This window comes from Oncorhynchus clarkii, chromosome 22 (assembly GCF_045791955.1).
Source record: "Oncorhynchus clarkii lewisi isolate Uvic-CL-2024 chromosome 22, UVic_Ocla_1.0, whole genome shotgun sequence".
NCBI classification, from domain to species: domain Eukaryota; kingdom Metazoa; phylum Chordata; class Actinopteri; order Salmoniformes; family Salmonidae; genus Oncorhynchus; species Oncorhynchus clarkii.
The window spans coordinates 37599131-37620746 of record NC_092168.1 but is presented as its reverse complement, the minus strand read 5'-3'; the positions used below and the strand labels follow the sequence as shown (position 1 = coordinate 37620746).

The 21616-nt window shown below is 40.0% G+C and overlaps 1 protein-coding gene across 31 annotated transcripts in view; it reads right to left on the bottom strand.

Annotated features, from left to right (window-relative positions):
• Positions 1 to 21616, bottom strand: part of LOC139380850 (nebulin-like) — a 95611-nt gene that overhangs the window by 15716 nt on the left and 58279 nt on the right. For 20 of the 31 annotated variants that reach the window (XR_011628474.1, XM_071123952.1, XM_071123951.1 and 17 more), the window contains 37 exons: positions 21403 to 21600; positions 20362 to 20466; positions 19900 to 20004; positions 19671 to 19775; positions 19460 to 19567; positions 19121 to 19234; positions 18797 to 18994; positions 18255 to 18359; positions 17966 to 18070; positions 17412 to 17519; positions 17092 to 17199; positions 16235 to 16342; positions 15876 to 15980; positions 12124 to 12228; positions 11789 to 11887; positions 11496 to 11600; positions 11115 to 11219; positions 10843 to 10947; positions 10604 to 10708; positions 10035 to 10139; positions 9647 to 9751; positions 9343 to 9447; positions 9129 to 9233; positions 8613 to 8714; positions 6736 to 6837; positions 6401 to 6508; positions 5979 to 6083; positions 5662 to 5766; positions 5320 to 5421; positions 5082 to 5186; positions 4682 to 4792; positions 4429 to 4539; positions 4139 to 4240; positions 3711 to 3815; positions 2283 to 2378; positions 947 to 1057; positions 650 to 754 (listed from right to left, as the gene is read on the bottom strand). Coding sequence is in view for 30 of the 31 variants with exons in the window: in XM_071123952.1 (XP_070980053.1) it covers positions 650 to 754; positions 947 to 1057; positions 2283 to 2378; positions 3711 to 3815; positions 4139 to 4240; positions 4429 to 4539; positions 4682 to 4792; positions 5082 to 5186; positions 5320 to 5421; positions 5662 to 5766; positions 5979 to 6083; positions 6401 to 6508; positions 6736 to 6837; positions 8613 to 8714; positions 9129 to 9233; positions 9343 to 9447; positions 9647 to 9751; positions 10035 to 10139; positions 10604 to 10708; positions 10843 to 10947; positions 11115 to 11219; positions 11496 to 11600; positions 11789 to 11887; positions 12124 to 12228; positions 15876 to 15980; positions 16235 to 16342; positions 17092 to 17199; positions 17412 to 17519; positions 17966 to 18070; positions 18255 to 18359; positions 18797 to 18994; positions 19121 to 19234; positions 19460 to 19567; positions 19671 to 19775; positions 19900 to 20004; positions 20362 to 20466; positions 21403 to 21600 (4086 nt within the window). In the remaining variant the exon portion in view is untranslated. The remainder of the gene's footprint in view (positions 1 to 649; positions 755 to 946; positions 1058 to 2282; positions 2379 to 3710; positions 3816 to 4138; positions 4241 to 4428; positions 4540 to 4681; positions 4793 to 5081; positions 5187 to 5319; positions 5422 to 5661; positions 5767 to 5978; positions 6084 to 6400; positions 6509 to 6735; positions 6838 to 8612; positions 8715 to 9128; positions 9234 to 9342; positions 9448 to 9646; positions 9752 to 10034; positions 10140 to 10603; positions 10709 to 10842; positions 10948 to 11114; positions 11220 to 11495; positions 11601 to 11788; positions 11888 to 12123; positions 12229 to 15875; positions 15981 to 16234; positions 16343 to 17091; positions 17200 to 17411; positions 17520 to 17965; positions 18071 to 18254; positions 18360 to 18796; positions 18995 to 19120; positions 19235 to 19459; positions 19568 to 19670; positions 19776 to 19899; positions 20005 to 20361; positions 20467 to 21402; positions 21601 to 21616) is intronic. The other 11 variants (XM_071123960.1, XM_071123964.1, XM_071123968.1 and 8 more) reach the window with 1 other exon arrangement.

Below are 21616 nucleotides of genomic sequence, written 5' to 3'. Positions count from 1 at the left end.
TTTCTGGTTGTAAACTGGTTGAAATGACATCATTACAACTACATTACAACTATTTCTGGTTGTAAACTGGTTGAAATGACGTCATTACAACTACATTCCATCTATTTCTGGTTGTAAACTGGTTGAAATCACATCATTACAACTACATTACAACTATTTCTGGTTGTAAACTGGTTGAAATGATGTCATTACAACTACATTACAACTATTTCTGGTTGTAAACTGGCTGAAATGACCTCATTACAACTACATTACAACTATTTCTGGTTGTAAACTGGCTGAAATGACATCATTACAACTACATTACAACTATTTCTGGTTGTAAACTGGCTGAAATGACATCATTACAACTACATTACAACTATTTCTGATTGTAAACTGGTTGAAATTACGTCATTACAACTACATTCCATCTATTTCTGGTTGTAAATTGGTTGAAATGACATCATTACAACCAGATGTGCCTGCTGGGAGAGAAATAGGGAGAGCCAGTGATTCCTAATGATATGGAATGACTTGGTTGGAGGGTTGCCATGGCGAGGCGGTTGGTTTTTGAGAAGGCGGTTGTTACGCAACGCGGGATGATGGTGATGATGACACTACCGGGATTCAAGACGGTGGTACAAGGGCTTATGTGAGATTGTCTTACGTCACTGGACAGCTTGCTGGTGCTCAGGTTGTGCTGCATGGACAGAGACTCTGCCATGTCGGTTACAGGTTTGTGCAGCTTCTTCAGGTCACCCTTGTACTTCACCTGTGAGATGAGAAGACAGACAAAGGAACATCATCGTATTATAGAGAGTGATTATATAGATAAATCATTATAATTGGTCCCGGTTGCTTGGTATATCTTTGATAAACACCTGTGAGTAAAGACCTCTAGCCTGAATGAGTATTTATCATATTAAAAGAGTGGTACTTCTACTTGGGTGAGTGCAACACGTACCTCACTAGCCAGCTGGTGTGCATCCTTCTGAGTCTTGTAAACAACACTTTCCTTCATGTCATACTTTGGCCTGAGCCCCTTCTCCTTGTCATGCTTGGCCTTGTACTGCACCTGGAGGGATATCATACGGCAGTGTGTGTGTTAGACTCAGTCTGATTGTGTCTGTGAGGAAGGTAAGCCAATCAAATCAGACGCAGAGAGAGTAGGATTAACGAGGAGAACAACAGTACACCAGAATATAGTATTCGGTCACATAATATAAAAAGGGCTCATGGTTAGTTAAATGATTTTAGAGGGATCCAAATTCAGAGTTTCTGAATCTATGTAACTCCTTACTGTACTCGGTTACTAGCCCTTGTTATACAGCATAACCGTTTGAAGTGATAGAGAGAGAGAGAGAGAAACACCAGGGAGAGAGAGAGAGAGAGAGAAACACCAGGGAGAGAGAGAGACACAAGGGAGAGAGAGAGAAACACCGGGGAGAGATAGAGAGAGTAAGAGGGAGAGAGAGAAACACCAGGGAGAGATAGAGAGAGTAAGAGGGTGAGAGAGAAACACCAGGGAGAGATAGAGAGAGTAAGAGGGTGAGAGAGGAATGAGGAGTGTGTAAATCCAATAGAAATGAGCAAAACAATCTTCTAATTATAATATGCTCCAAATGAAAAGGCAGTGACAGAACTTCTGGCAAATTAATAAAATGGTTCTCATAGGGGTCAACTCTGTCTGTTGTGAATAAGATGCCGTAGATAAGCTTTGCTACAGGATGTACACAGTCCTCATAGCACAGAGATAATTCTGTAATTCTGTAGAATGATGCAACAACAATAAGCCCATGGCACGGTACCACATCAGACAGAGACATCGACTACATGTCCCGGCGATTCAGACATTTATCCTTTAACATGTTGATTCAAACTCAGAAAAATTAAAATTAAATAAACATCTATTTAATATTTTTCATTGACTTGAAGGAAAATAGTTATTGCATCACCATGCTTGTCTATGTTTGGTGACCAGCGAAGCTTGCAATGGGAGATACAAATAAGGTAGCTACAGATATAAGGGAAACAAAACAAAAAGGACTGGAGGTCAAATGAAAACAAGAAAATGGAGGAAAAAGGGAGGGAAAATGATCAAATCATAACAGAAATGAAAAAATGTCCCTGAGTCCTTAAGTTACGGAAGCAGAGGTGCCCCAACATACGCTCCCAGAAATCAATCAATCAGTGAGTCATTGAATAGAAGGAGAAAATAAGTCACAAGGCACAGACAGGAAGTTGCAGGAAGTTGCAGCCCATTGGTCCCCGCCCCAGGGTCTCAGGTATTCCTTTCTTACATTACTAGTCAGAGCACTCATTTTCTTAAGGTGGCGGCTCTGAGGAGTATCGATGGAAGCAGCTCCGTGGAGGGAGGGCCTGGCTTCCAACTCCTCCTACAAAGCAGCAGTAAGACGGCAGGGTGAGAAAACAAAGACACGACAGAATGGAGGGAGGGAACAAGTAGAGATAGGGGATTAGGGAGGGAAGGATGGACCCAGCAGGCAAAACTGCTTGAAATGATGTGGTTTCAACACTGTAACAACACTACAACTCTGAATTACAACACAGTTTTGCCTGCTGAGAGACAGTACAGGGGAGAGGACTATAAGTATATGGAGGAAAGGGAGAGGGCTATACAGGGGTAGTACAGGTATTAAGGGGAGTATATTAACATGTAACTATGGAGAGGACTAGTATATTAACATGTAACTATGGAGAGGAGATGGAGAGGACTATAGGGAGTATATTAACATGTAACTATGGAGAGGACTATAGGGAGTATATTAACATGTAACTATGGAGAGGAGATGGAGAGGACTATAGGGAGTATATTAACATGTAACTATGGAGAGGACTAGTATATTTACATGTAACTATGGAGAGGACTAGTATATTAACATGTAACTATGGAGAGGATTAGTATATTAACATGTAACTATGGAGAGGACTAGTATATTAACATGTAACTATGGAGAGGACTAGTATATTAACATGTAACTATGGAGAGGACTAGTATATTAACATGTAACTATGGAGAATAGGAGACAGTCAGAGCTCACAAGGACAGAATAGGACATGGGTAACATGGGTAGTTATGCAGGGTGGCAAAAGAAGCACCTAATGGGTGGAAGGTTACTACTACCTATGCTACAGACTAGCTAGGACAGCTGAGCAAATACTATAGCAATACTACAGATCCAGGGGCGCAACTTTGGTTTTAGAAGTGGGGGGGATATCACTTTTTTAAAATTATCATTTAAAAAACATGTTTTTATCCTTTCGGATAAACACTCCAAACAGCCTACCCTACCAATCGGAAGAGTCCGCATGGTCCTAAATCCCCCTGTTGCCTAGGTTTGTATCACATTCCAATTATAAAACTGGGGGCGACAAAAATGCAATTTCAGAATGTTGGGGGGACATGTCCTCCCTGTCCCCAGTGAAAGTTGCACCCCTGTATAGATCTCTATGAAGCAATCATGATCTCTAGGAAGCTGAACTGAAAGGCATGCCATCTGGGCTGCTGAATTTACATCTTCAGTGACAGTGAATAAAACCGAAAATATTTTCTGATAGCAGAAAATAACTGACAATGAAATGATAGAAAAATGAACTGAGAGGGGACAAACGTAATTAAATAAAGGGGAATAAAAACATTGAAAACAGCCCGAGGTGTCGGGAACAACTGGTCAATTCAGACTCGGAGGGTTTGGTGTTGACCGTACCTGGCTGTTAAGCTTGGACACCGCAGTGGCCAGAGCGATGTCTGGACGGTGGACCAGGGAACCTCCATGGGCAGCCTCCTGGCGAGCCTTCTCACGGTAGCCAATCTACCAGACACAAAATACAAACCATGAGTGGACTGGACAATACAAAGGAAAGGGGATACCTAGTCAGTTACACAAATGAATGGATTCAACCCAAATGTGTCTTACGCATTTAACCCAACCACTCTAACAAACCATCAGTGGGTAATGCACAGACAGACTGTCGTGATATGAATTGTTTTGTTGCCTTTGATGGCGTCATGCTGAGAATATAAACAACAGCATGAATATTCATCTCAGAGAGGTAAACAAATACAAAATCCCTTTAATTTTGCAAAACAGGCTTCGCCACTGTGTAGGCTATTCACTGTGTGCTAAACACTCACATTGCTGGCGAGCTTGGAGGCCTGTGTAGCCCTCATGATGTCTGGGCGCATAGCCACAGAGGTGTAGTTGAGCTTGGCCTTAGCCTCCTGCCTGTAGGCAAACTAGAAATGGAGAGAGAGGAAAGTGTGATATTTGTGACAGCTGCTGATCTAAAAAGGACTTTATTAATGCATTTGATAGACTGACTGATTAATAACAATCAATTCCATAAAACATGCATGAACTATTGACTGTCTTTAATAGAGGAGATATACAGTCTTTTCATAGAAGAGGAATGTGACTGACTTACGTTGCTCTGATTCTTGGCTACGTCCATAGCATGCTGCACATCGGGAGGCACTCTCATGTTGTTGTACTTGGACTTGCCCTTCTCCTTCTCAAACTTCTGCTTGTACTGTTTCTGTGGACAGAACGGCGGAGACAAAGACGGAGTCAAAGGTAACAAATGGCTCAGGACTGTACACTTTGTGCGAGAAATCTGGAAATGAAGGTTCAGGACTGTATTCCAGCTCTAACTAAACAGCTGGTATGGGGAGACTGACCTCGCTGACCAGTTTGCCCATGTCCTTGGCGTGGATGGTGTCACGAGTCGTGGGCAGAGTGGTGAATTGTCCGGTCTGCTGCTCCATCTTGCCAGCCAGCTTGTATTTGCTCTGAGGACAGAAAGAAAACCAAGGACTAGTGTCAGACTGGAATCTGATTGGGCGCCGTACAAACCAAATTAACATACTGTACAGTTAAATTCATTATAACAAGTGTTCTTGAGATATTTTGTGACAAATTCCTCATTCATCCATAAATGAGGGTTCACATTATGACATTTAAGATCTATCTATAATAACTATACTGTAGGTTCGTAAGGAAAGCCATTTATTGGCAGTGATAAACATTACATAGTAAGTATCTGTAGTTATCATGTTTCTGGTGTTTTCTGCTTCTTACCTCAGATGCCAGAATGCGCACTGACTTGGCATGAAGGTTAGTAGGAGTGTCCAGAACAGTCTTATACTGACCCTTTGCCTTCTCAAACTTCTCTCTGTATTTCACCTGGTGGACAGAACAAAGAACCACAATTAACACAGGCTTTTCTTCACCTTCAGATTTCATTTCCATGTGTCAGAATAGAACAGAACAGCTTTATTGTGATTGATGGGTGGCTGGTAAAGGAACAACGACTCACATTGCTTAAGTCAGCATTCATCTTAGCCAGGACGGCTAACTTGTCGTCCACGATGGAGATCACACAGCCCTTCATCATCTCCTTGTCATACGTGTACTCAATCTGAGGACAGCAACACATGCAGCAGGGGTTAGACCAGAAGAGCCATGTCAAAGAAATCAGTATAGAAACCTGGGCCGGTGTTTTGTTATGTGTTTAGCTAAGTCATCTAAGTCACTATTGTTTTTAGCATTGTATTCTTCTACACATAGTTTTTTACTCTTAGAAGATGAGCTCCCTTGTGGGCTAAAATACATACAAACAAACATACAAACAAACTAAGGTCTGTTGTGCATGACTCACATCACTCTGCTGGAAGTTGGCCTTGGCAGCTTGGATAAAGTCAGGTCTGTCGACCGTCCAGATCCACTTGTTCTTGGTGGCCTGGTACTTCTTCCTGTAGTCCAGCTGGAAGGAGACAAATCATACAGGAACAGAACAGTGAGTGAAGGGTCTGCCTCAATAAAAAAACATTTCAGAAGGGTGGAAAACATCAGGTATAACACCTGGTCCTAACAAGCCAACTTCATTCACTAATACACTCATTCATTCATTTAGAAGTGGTGTTCAGAGGTAAATGGATAGGAGGAGATGAGGAGTACTGGAAGAGAGAGACTCACATTGCTGATGTTCTTGTAGGCTTCCTTGGCAGCGCGGATCTCAAAGGATTCAGGGTCCATGTTGATCTGGGCCTTGCTCCTCTCATATACCTCCTTGTACTTCAGCTGAGACAAAGGAGAGAAAAGCACACTGATACAGAACCAGGGATATGACTGTACCTGCCTCCATCTAAATCTTAGACATGTGGTCGTAAGGCTTTCCACTAGATAGCATAGCCACAATGTCTAAATTGGCAACATCGTAAAAAATCAAAATATTAGCTTTATGGTCTTAATTTAAGATTAGGGTTAGGCATTAGGTTAGCAGTGTGGTTAATAAGATTTTAAGAAGAGCAATTGTAGAAATAGGTGTGGTTTATGACTTTGTGGCTGTGTTATGTGCGAAATGGAAGGCAGCCATTTTGAGAGTGTAGAGTACATACCACGCTGGTGATCTCCTTGACCTTCTTCATGTGTGCGCTGTGTGGAGTGTCATGGCCCAGGGTGTAGCCCTTAGCCTTGTTCTTGTTATACTCCATCTTGTAGACATTCTGGAAAAAGTGATGGGAAAATGTTGCAAGTCACAATTATTCAAATATAGTGTTATGTTGAGAAATACACAGTAGTAACAAAATCATACATTTATACATTATAGGATTTTATGAAATATTTATTTAATTTTGTTACTTTATTTATTTTTCTGAGAAGAGGGAGACTTTGACAACAATTGCAACAAAAAGCATCTTTAATTGAATGTTGTGTGACGAAGTGAACTCACATCTCCGATGGCTTTGCTGCGTTTGTGGCTCTCATGCTCGGGAGTCTCCAGGATGGAGGTGAACTTGTTCTTAGCAAGCTCATACTGCTCCCTGTACTTCCACTGTGGTGATGGGGGCAGGACACCAGAGTTAGACACACTCACACATGAGACATTACTGTCAAATCGGTATCAATGTACCTTATTTACAGTGTTTCAATTATCTATAGATGATCTGTGTGCTTTGCAGATTGATTTTATGAGTTAAGTTTACATGGCTTTATCCATTCCTGATCAAACTAAATGTATGTGCTAAAAAAGATAATGACATTTAAAATGTAGTGTAGCATGAAAAGGAGATTCTGTGAAGCGTGACTACAGTACATGTCAATGTAATGAATGAATGCAATGGGAAGACACCATGCACAGGTTGGAAGATGCTTTATGGAAACAAACATGCAACACAATGAAATGATGTGCAAAGAGATGTCCACAAACACACAGTGTGAGAATGAAAACAGTGCTTTTCTCATGGTTCATTTTCGTCAGCTGACGTTTGATCAGCTCATCTGCTTCTACACTGAGTCCTACTGGTGAGTCTGGTGCTATTTCAACATGATTAGTACAGACTAATGATGGTTGTATTTATTTATTATCATTTGGATAAAAAATGCGAACTTAAATAAATGAAAATAAAAAAAACGATTGACTTTGTCATAGGAAATATGTATTCCTCATTTAACGTACAACGTCTTTCTAGACGGTTCAGTCTGTACTTGTGATGTGGGTTACAGGGAGCGGGATCATAACTTGGGATGAGCTGGGTAGCTTGGGTTCAGAGGTCAGTGGAGATTCAAGAGTGTTTCTGAAGCAGGGAGGAAAAGATGTCCAGAATTTGACAAATGTGGTGGTTGGTGGCAGGTAGCCTAGCAGTTAATAGCATTGGGCCAGAAACCCAAATCTGTTGATGTGTCCTTCAGCAAAGTACTTAATCTTAATTGTTCCTGTAAGTCGCTCTGGATGAGTGCTTCTGCACTGAAATGTGAAAAAATGGGAGTGAAGGAAGCTACTGTCAGTTAGGAGTTCAGGATGGGTTTCCGCAGCTGAAGTTAGCTAGGGCTGAGGCTGGGAAGACAACTGCAGCAGGAGGGAGAGGGAATTGGGGAAACTGCGAGGTGAGTTTGGTTGGTCTGCTGGGCCGATGGACGATTACCTAACACTGCTCGCTGGACTGGTAAATGGCGCTGAGGATGTCTGGGTGGAGCAGCTCATTGCAACCGTTCTTTAAGAGCACCCTGGCCCTGGATCTATATTTGTTCTGTCCACGGAGGGACACACTAACACACACACACAGGCACAGCATGCTGAGGACAGGCACAGGGTCAGTGGACAGGACGGAGTGGACTGGAGAGGAGCTGCGGAGATCCTAGGACTGGAGTCTGTGTTGTGTCCTCCTGATCTATTCCCTCAGAACCATTAAATCTAGTTCAATCTGGTTCAATCAATCAATCATATGTGCTTTTTTATTAGCGTTTATGATTTTGCCGATGCTTTTAAAAAATGTTGACATTTGTCACTAAAACTGACATGACGGGGCTCAACCAAGTCTACGGGTTTGACTCTGAGTGCACAGATCAAGGAGAGTGTAGCCGCTCACTCAGAACACCCAAGAGGACTATTTGAGTGACAGAGTACGACACCTGCTGCGTGAGGAAAAAGAGAGAGAGAGACGTGAACACGACCAACCATGGACATTATATCCATGCAACTACGACCTCCCGCAGGCCTGCAGTCAGATGACCTCATGCACCGGGCTCGGAAGCAGGTTATCTGATAGGCCCAGAGTAGGTAGAGGCGGACGAGGACGGGGCTCAGCAGTAGGAAAATCATAGTTTTACCTGGCTATTCTTGGCGTTCTCCTTAGCCAGGAGGCTTCTAGGATCATCCAACACACTGCTGTACTTATCCTTGGTCTTCTCATAGGCTGCTCTATAGTGCCTCTGCTCAGAACGTCAAAAAGGAGTTAAAGACAACTGACAAACAAACAGGGAGCTGTGACAGGGGATAAGAAGACTACAGGAAAGAAGGCCAAGGTTAATCCCATGTGATACATAGAGGAATGAACTGCAGAGACAAAATAAACTTGAGTGACAACAACATGGTATTGTGGCTAGGATTACCTCAGGAAGAAGCCAGGTGCATTCATCATTACAGAAGATATTCATAACCTTATGAACTAATCATGACCATCTTTTACCTTCAAAGCTGAGAATCCAAATGAGATGCAGTAGAAAGAAAACATGTTATACTCATTACTGCATCTGTTTTTCATAAGATCGTTTAAATAAGATCAAATCTATCCAGTATATCCAAATTGAAACCAAATTGAAATCAAAAGTGTGGCTGTGACTTACATCGTTGATAATAACAGAGGCATTCTTGGTGGCCTGGAAGAATGGAGTGTCACAGGTATACTTGAAGTGGTGTCTGTTCTTCTCGAAAGTTGCTTTATAGAGTCTCTGTTTACAAAAGAGAAGAGGAGAAAAAAGACGGGTGGTTATGGAAGACAAAGATACAGTAAGAGCTGAGGGTTTTATTGTATTTGCAGCGGTAGATGATCTTCGTTACCTCACTGAAGAGGACCTTGTTCTTCTCAGCCTGGACCATCTCAGGTCTGTCCCACACGTAGCAGCCAATACCCTTCAGCCAATCCAGATCCTCCTTGTACTTGATCTAATATTGGACAGAGAAATGAATGGTGTGGGTCATTCATAAACACACACGTTACATAAAAGTATTCTAATACGCTGAAATGGACAATACCATTGTTTAATGATAAACTACCCATTCTAAGTATTCAAATGTACTGAAACTGACAATACAACGACTCTGCCCTGAGGGTATTTTCTGATGTTAAGGGGACATCACTCACATCGCTGATGTTTTCACCGATGATTCTGCTGTGGAAAAACTCTGGACGGTCGGGCATGGATCTCCATGTACCCAGAGAGTTGATGTACTTCTCTCTGTATTTGACCTGTGTGAAGGAGAGAAAGAGAAGTGTCTTATATCTGTATGATAACATACATGTATACAGGCTAAATCCACATACCAAAAGTCTGTTCAACGGGCCAAATCATCCTTTTGGATGGCTCTGAGCCAATAGGCAAAGCTGGTTGAAACGACTTAGTTGAAAGAGATTACTGGTCGTAAACTGGTTGAAATGAATAGGTTGAAAGAGATTACTGGTTGTAATGATATAATTTCAAACAGTTTTGGTAGCTGGGGAGAGATCTTTTCTAATTGGCTGACATACTGACCTCGCTGATGTCATCGGTGACCCTACGGTGACACACGATATCCAGGGCATCCTTGACACTGTGGTAATGTCCCTTGGATCGCTCAAAGCTCTCCTTGTAGCGCAGCTAGAGAGAGAGAGAGAAAGAGAGATAGAGAGAAAGAGAGTGAGAGAAAGAGAGTGAGAGAGAGAAATAGAGAGAAAGAGAAAGAGAGAGAAAGAGAGAGAGAGAGAGAGAGCGACAGAGAGAGAGAGAGAGAGAGAGAGAGAGAGAGAAAGAGAGAGAGAGAGAAAGAGAGAGAAAGAGAAAGAGAGAGAGAGAAAGAGAAAGAGAGAGAGGGAGAAAGAAAGAGAGAGAAAGAGAAAGAGAGAAAGAGAGAGAGACAGAGAGAGAGAGAGAGAGAGAGAGAGAGAGAGAGAGAGAGAGAGAGAGAGAGAGAGAGAGAGAGAGAGAGAGAAAGAAAGAGAGATGGAGAGAGAGAGAGCGAGAGAGAGAGAGAGAGAGAGTGTGTAATAGGTCAGTCATTTGTAAGAAGGACAACTTAAAGACCAAAGACAGGCGGAGGAGGGATCACCAGAGAGCATACTCACGTCACTGGATTGTAGGTAGGCCTTCTTGGCCCGGACCAGGATGGGTGTGTCATGGATGCTAGTGTACTTGTGCTTCATCTTCTCATACTGATCTCTGTATTTGATCTGGGGACGAATCAGAGGAGAAACTGTGTTAGAGCAGCGGTGAAGGGTAAATACTATGGTATCATACTGGGACGTGATAACCTTCACACTGGGTTGTAAGGACGAAAAGTGTCAATTGCGTTAGAAAGACTTACCTCGCTGTTGACCACCTTCATAGCCCTGGCGTGGTCCATTATTGGGGTGTCCACCTCCGGAGTGAAGTGGGCCCTCTCCTTGGAAGCCAGGTCAGTGTACGTATACTGCAGTTATGAGATACATGAACAAAAATGTCAGAAATCACTTTCTTTGTACCTCATTTTTGTAATTGTTGTGCTTTAAGTTGGTATCAACACAAATCTTAACACAGATATCAGTCCTCCAAGAGTTCACCAGGTTTATTGTATCTATGAGAGCTAAATTGACTTGCCTTGTTGCTGAGCTGTTGGGCCCATTTGACTCTCTTGACATCGATGGAGTCCAGGGTGGTGGTGCACTTGGTCTTGTCCACATTGCCCTGGGCTCTGTACATCAGCTGAGGACGAGAGGTTAAAGGTTAACATAGCCACTTAACACTGCCTATTCAGACAGAAAGACAGACCTGTTAAACCATATTATAATATGGCAAAACTTCCATTAAATGTTGAGTCTCCAACACGCAACGGCCTCGTATAATGGCAGTTTTACTGTATTCTGTTAATATATTGTATATCACAATATGATAGATTAATATATTATAATAATATATTATTAATATATATGTGTGTGTGTGTGGGAAATGGTGGGCGATATAGTAGAGAACATGACTCACGTCGCTCATGTGGGTCTTTAGCTCAGTGACGCGCTGGTACTCTGGTGTGTCCAGGACCACAGTGAAGTTGGCATGGTTCTTCTTTGCCTCAACTTCATAGTTGGCCTGTTGTGGTAAGACAAATTAATATGGATTAACATGGAGTAGAAATATTACAGACAGTATTTACAGTATATGCAGATTGTGTATACTTAGCTAATTACTTAGACCAATCGCCTCGTGAGGAGTGTAATCCACCAACTGATTGGTGATTGAAGCCATAACAAAATGAGATGGAAAGGAAAGGTACCTACTCTAAACTTGGTAATGTTGCGGACAGTAGACATCTCAGGTGTGTCATACAGGAAGCAGCCAATGCCTCTCAGCCACAGAAGGTCCTCCTTGTATCTCAGCTGGTGATGGAAACAGAGACACAACGATTACATTACTGTATAATTATTCATTAGGCATGGAGGGACTTAGAAAAGTAACAATAAACCATTAACCCTTCTCATATTCTCACTGAAGTTGAACTTAAGTATTCGTTGAAAAAAACATATTTCAGTAGTTGTATAGCCTAAATATTGCCTGTTTCAGAAGTTGCTTGGCTGCTTTGTTTTCAGTGAGTGAACATTTTTGGGCCACGTACGTCACTGGTGATCTCGTTGACGTGGTTACAGTGTATCATCTGGGGAGTGATGCCCATGGGGATCATGGTGCCTCTGTTAGCGAAGTACTTCTCCTTGTAACACAACTGCATGGGACAGAGGGAGACACACCATACTTAGAACAAACTAACTTCACAGCAAATAGAACAAATAAATCCATTGTTTTTAAACAAAATGTCTCTAAATATAATGAATGTACAGTATGAATGAAAAAATAGATATAATCATGATGAATTAGACTTGTAGCAAGCATCAACACAAAGCCATAGTAACAAACATCAATGAGCCATAGTAACAAACATCAATGAGCCATAGTAACAAACATCAATGAGCCATAGTAACAAACATCAATGACAATAGTAACAAACATCAATGACAATAGTAACAAACATCAATGACAATAGTAACAAACATCAATGACATTAGTAACAAACATCAATGACAATAGTAACAAACATCAATGACAATAGTAACAAACATCAATGACAATAGTAACAAACATCAATGAGCCATAGTAACAAACATCAATGACAATAGTAACAAACATCAATGAGCCATAGTAACAAACATCAATGAGCCATAGTAACAAACATCAATGACATTAGTAACAAACATCAATGACAATAGTAACAAACATCAATGAGCCATAGTAACAAACATCAATGAGCCATAGTAACAAACATCAATGAGCCATAGTAACAAACATCAATGAGCCATAGTAACAAACATCAATGAGCCATAGTAACAAACATCAATGAGCCATAGTAACAAACATCAATGACAATAGTAACAAACATCAATGAGCCATAGTAACAAACATCAATGACAATAGTAACAAACATCAATGAGCCATAGTAACAAACATCAATGAGCCATAGTAACAAACATCAATGACAATAGTAACAAACATCAATGAGCCATAGTAACAAACATCAATGACAATAGTAACAAACATCAATGAGCCATAGTAAAAAACATCAATGAGCCATGGTAACAAACATCAATGAGCCATAGTAACAAACATCAATGACAATAGTAACAAACATCATTGACATTAGTAACAAACATCAATGAGCCATAGTAACAAACATCAATGAGCCATAGTAACAAACATCAATGACAATAGTAACAAACATCAATGAGCCATAGTAACAAACATCAATGACATTAGTAACAAACATCAATGACAATAGTAACAAACATCAATGAGCCATAGTAACAAACATCAATGACAATAGTAACAAACATCAATGAGCCATAGTAACAAACATCAATGAGCCATAGTAACAAACATCAATGACATTAGTAACAAACATCAATGACAATAGTAACAAACATCAATGAGCCATAGTAACAAACATCAATGAGCCATAGTAACAAACATCAATGAGCCATAGTAACAAACATCAATGAGCCATAGTAACAAACATCAATGAGCCATAGTAACAAACATCAATGAGCCATAGTAACAAACATCAATGACAATAGTAACAAACATCAATGACAATAGTAACAAACATCAATGACAATAGTAACAAACATCAATGACATTAGTAACAAACATCAATGACAATAGTAACAAACATCATTGACATTAGTAACAAACATCAATGAGCCATAGTAACAAACATCAATGAGCCATAGTAACAAACATCAATGACAATAGTAACAAACATCAATGAGCCATAGTAACAAACATCAATGACAATAGTAACAAACATCAATGACAATAGTAACAAACATCAATGAGCCATAGTAACAAACATCAATGACAATAGTAACAAACATCAATGAGCCATAGTAACAAACATCAATGAGCCATAGTAACAAACATCAATGACATTAGTAACAAACATCAATGACAATAGTAACAAACATCAATGAGCCATAGTAACAAACATCAATGAGCCATAGTAACAAACATCAATGAGCCATAGTAACAAACATCAATGAGCCATAGTAACAAACATCAATGAGCCATAGTAACAAACATCAATGAGCCATAGTAACAAACATCAATGACAATAGTAACAAACATCAATGAGCCATAGTAACAAACATCAATGACAATAGTAACAAACATCAATGAGCCATAGTAACAAACATCAATGAGCCATAGTAACAAACATCAATGACAATAGTAACAAACATCAATGAGCCATAGTAACAAACATCAATGACAATAGTAACAAACATCAATGAGCCATAGTAAAAAACATCAATGAGCCATGGTAACAAACATCAATGAGCCATAGTAACAAACATCAATGACAATAGTAACAAACATCATTGACATTAGTAACAAACATCAATGAGCCATAGTAACAAACATCAATGAGCCATAGTAACAAACATCAATGACAATAGTAACAAACATCAATGAGCCATAGTAACAAACATCAATGACATTAGTAACAAACATCAATGACAATAGTAACAAACATCAATGAGCCATAGTAACAAACATCAATGAGCCATAGTAACAAACATCAATGACAATAGTAACAAACATCAATGACATTAGTAACAAACATCAATGACAATAGTAACAAACATCAATGACAATAGTAACAAACATCAATGACAATAGTAACAAACATCAATGAGCCATAGTAACAAACATCAATGAGCCATAGTAACAAACATCAATGAGCCATAGTAACAAACATCATTGACAATAGTAACAAACATCAATGACAATAGTAACAAACATCAATGAGCCATAGTAACAAACATCAATGACAATAGTAACAAACATCAATGACAATAGTAACAAACATCAATGAGCCATAGTAACAAACATCATTGACAATAGTAACAAACATCAATGACAATAGTAACAAACATCAATGAGCCATAGTAACAAACATCAATGACAATAGTAACAAACATCAATGACAATAGTAACAAACATCAATGAGCCATAGTAACAAACATCAATGAGCCATAGTAACAAACATCAATGACAATAGTAACAAACATCAATGACAATAGTAACAAACATCAATGAGCCATAGTAACAAACATCAATGACATTAGTAACAAACATCAATGAGCCATAGTAACAAACATCAATGACAATAGTAACAAACATCAATGAGCCATAGTAACAAACATCAATGAGCCATAGTAACAAACATCAATGACATTAGTAACAAACATCAATGACAATAGTAACAAACATCAATGACAATAGTAACAAACATCAATGACAATAGTAACAAACATCAATGACAATAGTAACAAACATCAATGACAATAGTAACAAACATCAATGAGCCATAGTAACAAACATCAATGAGCCATAGTAACAAACATCAATGAGCCATAGTAACAAACATCAATGAGCCATAGTAACAAACATCAATGACAATAGTAACAAACATCAATGAGCCATAGTAACAAACATCAATGACAATAGTAACAAACATCAATGACAATAGTAACAAACATCAATGAGCCATAGTAACAAACATCAATGAGCCATAGTAACAAACATCAATGAGCCATAGTAACAAACATCAATGAGCCATAGTAACAAACATCAATGACATTAGTAACAAACATCAATGACAATAGTAACAAACATCAATGAGCCATAGTAACAAACATCAATGAGCCATAGTAACAAACATCAATGAGCCATAGTAACAAACATCAATGAGCCATGGTAACAAACATCAATGACAATAGTACAGGAGTGATAATGACAGGATGTCAAACGGTCACGTACGTCGCTGACGGCCTCCTGGGTCATCTTGACCTGTCTGATCTCGGGTGTGTCATAGGTGGTGTGGATCTTGCCCTTGCCCTTCTCATACAGCTCACGGTATAGACGCTGAGACAGACAGACAAACAGACAGAGAGAGAGAGAGAGAGGGGAAATAACATCACTACTACTACACCACAAAACAATCCTTTTAATAATGCCAACATACCAGAGTCTTTGACTCTTTGACTCTATAACGATTCAACATCTTTCAAGGGATTCATAACAAAAAAATATATAGATGGATCATCAATCAAATTTAATTATAATTATTATATTTTTCCAAATAGTGAGGGAAGAGTAGCAGACGTTTGTAATCCTACCGGGTTGGTGACCTTGTTGGCGTTCCTGATGTTGACGAAGCTGACACCTTCTGGATCCATGGTATAGTTTGTAGCCTTTGACTTTTCATAGTCATTCTTGTACTTCACCTACACAACAACACAATTCCACGAGTGAGGTACTACGATACAAATCCAATATATTACCATTCTACGGTAACTACACATATAGGCTTCCTTTAATTCACCTACAGTAAACAACACAAGACTGTTCCTAGTGTAACTCCACTACATCCATCCAGTCATCCTACAGTACACAACACAAGACTGTTCCTAGTGTAACTCCACTACATCCATCCAGTCATCCTACAGTACACAACACAAGACTGTTCCTAGTGTAACTCCACTACATCCATCCAGTCATCCTACAGTACACAACACAAGACTGTTCCTAGTGTAACTCCACTACACCCATCCAGTCATCCTACAGTACACAACACAAGACTGTTCCTAGTGTAACTCCACCACATCCATCCAGTCATCCTACAGTACACAACACAATACTGTTCCTAGTGTAACTCCACTACATCCATCCAGTCATCCTACAGTACACAACACAAGACTGTTCCTAGTGTAACTCCACTACATCCATCCAGTCATCCTACAGTACACAACACAAGACTGTTCCTAGTGTAACTCCACCACATCCATCCAGTCATCCTACAGTACACAACACAACACTCCTACAGTATGTGCCTCTTATAACTGAAACTTTGCATCTGAATAGATTATTATTATTTTATTTTTTACAATGACCTCACGGAATTTGAATGGTTCATATTTTATACACAATGTAACAAATTGATGAACATTTGAAGAAAATAAAGTGTCTTTCTTACGCTGCTGGCAACAATGGAATTTTGTTTCGCCTGCTTCATGAGCGGATTGTCGTGGGGAAGAGAGTAGCCAGTGGGCATGGAGTTCTTGTTGGCCTCCTTGTACAAGTTCTGAAGAAAATAAGGAGAGGAGTAATCAGAAGAGGACATAAGATATGACAATCATCATAGAAATTACAGTCAGCGTTTATATCCAGAAACAGTTTGAGGGAGTAGTTACTATCTATGCATCTTTGAAGTTATGAGTGATGTATGCTTTGTAAGAGTGTACTTAAAGCAAGTAAATGATCAAAGAATATAAGTAAGAATTGAAAACATCTTACATCACTCTGGTTGAAGTTGGCCAGGCGTGCCCTCTCTGTATCCACGGTGACAGCGGGGGAGGAGTTAGTTCCCTTGACATTGGTGGCGTAGTCGTTACGGTAGTGGAGCTGAGAACATGAGAGGATAGAGGACGAATAGGTGAGAACTTAATATGCTTCATCATTGAACTTGAACGATCTGGCCTTAATGTACATGCACTCTTGTAATCTCCACCCGGCACGGCCAGAAGAGCACTGGTCACCCCACAGAGCCTGGTTCCTATCTAGGTTTCTTCCTTGGTTCCTGCCTTTCTAGGGAGTTTTTCCTAACCAACATGTTTCTACATCTGCATTGCTTGCTATTTGGGGTTTTAGGCTGGGTTTCTGTATAAGCACTTTGTGACATCTACTGATGTAAATAGGGCTTTATAAATGCATTTGATTGATTGATTATTATGAAAATGATTTTAAGTCAACTTGAATTTGTTCTTAACTGACTCGTCTGATTAAATAAGGGTGAAATAAAACATTAAGATGGTGATATAGAAGTAAGAAGCTTTAGTGACAGTACTCACATCGCTCAGGTTCTGAGAACTCAGTTTTGCAGTCTCATAGGTAGGAGTGTCGATGACCACAGAGTAATCCTTGAACGCCTCAATGCCCTTGGCTCTGTACTTGTTCTGGAAGACAAGAACAAACATACAAATACATCCACATCTTTGTCCACATTTGTGGGGTTAATCCGATTCCTACAGTCATTAGATTAGGAGAGGAGGAGAGGAGAGGAGAGGAGAGGATAGGATAGGAGAGGAGAGGAGAGACAGATTAAGAAAGATAGGTGAGAGGCATGCGGAGGGAGCATACATCGCTCTGCAGTTTGTCAGCAGCCTTGACTCGCAGGATCTCAGGGGTGTCCCAGGCATAGCAGCCAATTCCCCTCAGCCAGGTCAGGTCCTCCTTGTAGAAGATCTGGTGAGTTACAGGAAATATCAGTTAATGAAGTCATAATGACAAGCAAGAGGAAGTACAGAATTAATGCACTATAACTTAGAACTACATAACATAATGAACTACACACATATAACTGACTGTTAGTTTAGAAGTCGTTTCCAATAGTAGTTACTTTGTCTGACACATTCTACCAGATCGTAAATGAACGACTACACACCAGAAAAAAAAATGACACTAGGTCTTCCTGAAGAACATTTTTTTTTAATATATAAAAAATATGATATATTTGATTTGAAAATAATATTGTTTATAATAAGTAAGAATAACACATTTTATTAAATCTAATAATTTAACTTCACATGACACTGTGATTAAATGCAATTTGAAATTCCAATAAATGCAGTTTTCCAAATTAAAAAAAGTGTATTGAAATATGAATTGTTCAGATGACTCACGTCGCTGAGCTGCTCGTTGACCTTGCGTGCCTGGACGTACACCTGCATATCAGGCATACAGATCCACTGGTGCAGGTGCTTCCTGTAACCGATCTCACTGACATGGTTCTGGGTTTGACGGGCTGAGAGGACATCTAGCATATCTGGGGGGATGTGGTTCTTTGCCTTGGTCTTCTCATAGTCCGCCTTGTACAAGCGCTATACGTAGGGAGGGTACATAAACCATTAGGTGTGTCTACATTTCTATCGGTTTAAGATCAATGTGTTTGACTGCCATATGGAAAGAGTAAAGAGGTGATCATGAAAAAAGGCAACAAGACTCACGTCAAGACCCATCTTTCCAGCTTTGAGGCAGCGGAGAGTTTGTGGGTCGTCCTCAAGGGACTTGGGCAGGGTGTAGAGGGACTTGAACTTCTCATAATCCTCCCTGTATTTAACCTATAGGGGAGGGGATCATATGGGTTGCTTTGAGTAGAAGATTTAACAATGTACATGCTACTTTTATGTATGCGATTACTGATAAACCAAATGAATGACATTGAATCTTAGGGATCCAAAACAACAACATGAAACAAATGATGAATTCTCAATGAAGAGCATCAAAAGTTAAAAAACGTATTGGACTACAAAAGGGTTTTAAGTTGGGTGATACGTTGAACTCACATTGCTGAGGATGACCTTCTGTTGTTTGGCGTGTTTCAGGGCGTGGGAGTCTGATGGCAGTGTGTAATCCTTAGCCTTGATCTTGTCCCAGGCAGATGTATATGCTTTCTAGATGACACAAAAAGAAAGATAGACATTCTAAATACAGCATTTAAAATCCTAATAGGTCATTTGGAGACATAGTGTCTATCTACAGTAGAGCCACACTCACGGTGCTGTAGATGTCCTTGAGGTTGGCATTGTGTGCATAGTCATAGGTATCCAGAATTGTGGTATAGATATGCTTGTCTTTGTGGTAAGCCTCCCTATAGTTCAGCTGTGGAGATAAAGAGCATATGTTTTGATACAAAGCAGATTTTAATTTTTTTTATACTATTAGAAGAATTGTGTAGTATGATGCAGTATAGTATAGATTTTTGTATAGTACATCTGACACTCACATCACTGGCCCAGGTGTGACCCAGGAGAGCAGTCACATAGATAGGGGTGTCTGTCACGATGGAGTAGTTGTTGAATTCCTTCTTACCCTCCTCCTTGTATTTGAGCTGTGAGAAAACAAATGCAGAAGCCACATGGTCACGTGTGGCTCAGTTGGTGAGAGCAAGGTGCTTGCAATGCCAGGGTTGTGGGTTCAATTCATGGGGGACCAGTATGAACATGTATGCACTCACTACTGTAAGTCAATCTAGATAAAAGCTTCTGCGAAATGACTAAAATGTAATAGTCTCCACGCAGGAATATAACTTTTTAAATAGTCTCTTATCACTATTATGATAAAATATACTATTTATTTAGTATTTATGATGGACTGGTAGTCAATCATTAACAAACAAAAGACTAGGGGAGTCATTGGTATAAATGACAGTAAGTGTGACAGAGGTGACGTCTCTCTTTGTACTCACTTCGCTCTGCAGCAGGTAGGCATTCTTGGCACGGACAAGCTCAGGTGTGTCCCAAACATAGCAACCAATTCCTTTTGTATAGTTCAGGTCGTCTTTGTAGTACACCTAGCAGATCGATAGACCACAACGCAGAGATCAGATCAGTTGGATATAATGGGATTTTACAAATACTGTGATAGTGTACGGTAGTGTAGCTAACTAAGGACAGCAGAGGGATGAGGAACAGACGAGCCAACATTGTTATTACTTATATTTGTTTCTTAATTAAATACAGCATGTCATTGTATTGTTTTTAAACTAACAAAAGTTTAATATATATATATATATACACACACACTGAACAAAAATATAAACGCAACATGCAACAATTTCAAAGATTTTACTGAGTTTACTAAATTCATTAGGTCCTAATCTATGTATTTTGCATGACTGGGCAGGGGTACAGCCATGGGTGGGTCTGAGAGGATTTAGCCACCCCGACAGACAATCCTGTGGGTAAAGAAGCCCTATGCGGAGGTCCTGGGCTGGACCTGGTACGTGGTCCTGGCACGTGGTCTGTAGTTGTGAAGCCAGTTGGACATACTGCCAAATTCTCTAAAATGACATTGGAAGCAGCTTATGGTAGAGAAATTAACATTACATTCTCTGGCAACAGCTCTTGTCGACATTCCTGCAGCCAGCATGCCCATTGCATGCTCCCTCAAAACTTGAGACATCTGTGGCATTGTGTTATGTGACAAGACTGCATATTTTTAAAGTAGCCTTTTATTGTCCCCAGCACAAGGTGCACCTGTGTAATGATCATGCTGTTTAATCAGCTTGTTGATATGCCACACCTGTCAGGTGGATGAATTATCTTGGCAAAGGAGAAATGCTCACCAATAGGGATGCAAACAAAGTTGTGCACAACATTTGAGAGAAATAAGCTTTTTGTGCGTATGGAACATTTCATGGGACCAACACTTGACAAGTTTTTTTGTTCAGTGTATTTTTGTACTTATTTGTAAAGTATGTCTTGAACATGTGCGAAATACAACATACATCACTCAGGATCTCATTGTTCCTGCGGGCTCTGAGAATGTCCTGCTGGTCGGGGTGGCAGGTCCAGTTGTGCAGTAAGGTGCGATACAGCACGTCACTGAGCATGTCCTGGCACCTCTTAGCCACCATGTTGGGAATGATGTCAGCGGGGATGTGGTTCTTGGTCTTGTTGGTATTGTACTCCTTCTGGTAATTCCTCTGGAAGAAAGAACAG